The sequence below is a fragment of the Amphimedon queenslandica genome, unplaced genomic scaffold, assembly GCF_000090795.2.
Source record: "Amphimedon queenslandica unplaced genomic scaffold, v1.1 AMPQUscaffold_8620_Cont19437, whole genome shotgun sequence".
In the NCBI taxonomy this organism is placed as follows: Eukaryota; Metazoa; Porifera; class Demospongiae; order Haplosclerida; family Niphatidae; genus Amphimedon; species Amphimedon queenslandica.
In genome coordinates, this window is record NW_003551104.1 from 1 (window position 1) to 2,666 (window position 2,666).

General features: G+C 33.8%; 1 protein-coding gene across 1 annotated transcript; it reads right to left on the reverse strand.

Annotated features, from left to right (window-relative positions):
• Window positions 1-133: 133 nt before the first annotated feature.
• LOC105315709 (receptor-type tyrosine-protein phosphatase C-like) lies at window positions 134-2,647 on the reverse strand. The gene is made up of 6 exons (XM_011410445.2): window positions 2,582-2,647; window positions 2,052-2,122; window positions 1,701-1,829; window positions 1,112-1,204; window positions 828-936; window positions 134-207 (listed from the first exon to the last, which is right to left on the reverse strand). Exons 1-6 carry the CDS (start codon window positions 2,640-2,642, stop codon window positions 134-136), a joined length of 537 nt encoding a protein of 178 aa, XP_011408747.2. The 5' UTR covers window positions 2,643-2,647.
• Between the last annotated feature and the right edge of the window lie 19 nt (window positions 2,648-2,666).

Consider the following 2,666-nt stretch of genomic DNA (forward strand, 5'->3'; position numbering starts at 1 on the left):
TGTCAAAACTAGAAATTCACCAAAATCTCATGTATATGGTAATAATTAAATCTCTTTTATGTCATGCTACAAGTACATGTATAAACATGTATATGGTATTTCTCTCATTGGTCTACCTCTCATTATCCCTTACTCACCCAGCAGCAGTGTGTACAGCAACCAGCCCAGTCTTTATTTCATGAATATTTTCAATCAATTCAATAATTGCTAAATATAAAAAATAACATTACAGCAAATTTTATGGGGTACTATATAGCCCATGGTTTTGTTCAAAAAATGGCTCCGAAATCACCCCAAATTTTTATTACATTTTCTGATACATATTGATGTCCTTATGCCATGTAGAAAGTTTGAGCTGATTCTGACTTTAATTTTTTAAGTTATGGCCATTTTAAGAAAATGCCAAAATTCTGAAAAATACCCTGTACTATAGCCCATGGTTTTTTCCAAAAAATGGCTCCGAAATCACCCCAAATTTTTATTACATTTTCTGATGCATATTGATGTACTTATGCTATGTAGAAAATTTGAGCTGATTCTGACTTCAATTTTTTGAGTTATGACCATTTTAAAAAATCGACCAATTTCCCTGTACTATAGCCCATGGTTTTTTCTGAAAAATGGCTCCAAAATCACCCACAATTTTTATTACATTTTCTGATACATATTGATGTCCTTATGCTATGTAGAAAGTTTGAGCTAATTCCGACTTCAATTTTTTGAGTTATGGTCACTTAAAATGCAATAAAAATTCCCTTAGCTTTTCTTATTACTAAAATTTAATACTAACATCTACTATGTACTGTACATGCACAATATCAACTCACTGAAATGATCATTAGGAGTAGTTCCATCCGATGGCCAGTTTGATATTTGGAACATTGTCAATGCTTGATGACTCTCATTCATGTCCGACTCAATTTCTAAATTAGAAGCCTAAAAGAGAAAGGAAAAGAAGGAAAAATCATAAAGAGAAAGAAAGAAGTTAAATCAATCAAAAACAATAATAAATATTTTAAAGATTGCGTATAAATTTACAAAATACTATACACAGATATATACTTGTACATGTAACTCCCAGTATTAGGATTAAATGTTATTAAATAGTTACTTTAATATTTTTAAATTCGTCTCTATCAGTTAGCGTAACAGTGATGTCTTCTTCATACCACTCCAGTGGCTCACTGTCCGGCCAATACTCATCCTAAAAATAAATAAAACAAGAAAACAATTTTACTCGATGAACATAAAACATTACAAAAGGAAAGAGCCAATAAGCAATTTATTGAACAATTTATTGAATGAGCAAGCAAAGCAATTTTATATACAGTAGAGCTTATAAACCAATTTATAGTTAGCTTTGAAATAACTTCCAATTTTTCACTACGTTTCATACTACCAATATACCTATGTACATGTACAATGTACAAAGCAACAATGAACACGAGGTCTTCGCTATATACTGTATAGCGCAAAATTTTTGAGGGCTGTAAATTCAAATTTGCCTTTTAAAAAAATCTATATTGCGGATTTAATTATCATGAATTTATGCTGTCTGCCATCTTGTACCGTAATAGTTTTGATTTTCATGAAAGTAATTGTCATAAATCTTCAAAAAATTGTAGAATCCGCAAAACTTACAGCCCTCAAAAAAATTTGTGCTAAATGGTAAACTCAATATAATAATAATGTAGGCATACCTCTTCTTCAACTGATCCTAGTACCACGAGTACGTTCACATGTCTCTCCAGCATCATCTTCCAAAAGTCCATTGAAGTGTCAGCCAGCGGATGCTGTGTTAGTACGTACTCGGCAGTTCTACCTAAACACTATCAGGATAAAGAAAGAGAGAGAAGACAGAGTAGATAAAGTGTGTTTATGTACATGCATAAATACTAATAATAGTACATGTATAAATACTAATAATAGTACATGTATACATATACATATACAAATACATGTAGATACTATAGATACATGTACATGTACATGTAGATGTTCATGAAGTGTGTGGTACTACCGTACTATACATGTAGTGTGGACTAACTTACTCCAACAAAGCTGGCATTGATGTAAGTGTTACCCATACTCCCTTTACTTAGTGGGACACGATTGAAATCAACTATAAAGAAAGAGAGAGAGAGAGAGAGAAAGAGAGAGCTAGTAATATCAAGAGTACATATAAGGCTTGCATATACATGTACATGTACATACATGTAGTACATGTACATACATGTAGTACATGTACATAGTACACATGTATAGGAGCTGTTAAAACTGCTGTATAGTGAAGTACAATAGACACTCTATTATTCCATAAACATGTTAATTATTGACACTGACACTTTCGTGTTAAGCTATTATTATGTTCACTTAAAAGGGTTCAGTTCTCTCCTTTTATTGTTTTATCTTTTTCTTTCCTCTCTCTCCCTCCCTCTCTCTCTCCCTCCCTCTCTCCCTCTCTCTCCTTCCCTCCCCCTCTCTCTTTCCCTCTCCCTCCCTCTCTCTCTCTCCCTCCCTCTCTCTCTCTCCCCCCTCTCTCTCTCTCTCTCCCTCTCTCTCTCTCTCTCTCTCTCCCTACAAGGCAGTCCTGCTCCTTCTCTATTCTTCCAGGAGTTGTTAGGGTTGAATGCGTCCTTCATTACACTGGATCAGGTCTAATGATG

Excerpts from the sequence above, each read along its gene's own strand:
- LOC105315709 (XM_011410445.2), bottom strand. The coding sequence starts at position 2,642 with ATGAAGGACGCATTCAACCCTAACAACTCCTGGAAGAATAGAGAAGGA. Across the intron at positions 2,123-2,581 it reads AGAAGGAGCAGGACTGCCTT|TTGATTTCAATCGTGTCCCA; the intron begins GTAGGGAGAGAG and ends CTTTCTTTATAG. Across the intron at positions 1,205-1,700 it reads TAGGATCAGTTGAAGAAGAG|GATGAGTATTGGCCGGACAG; the intron begins GTATGCCTACAT and ends ATTTATTTTTAG.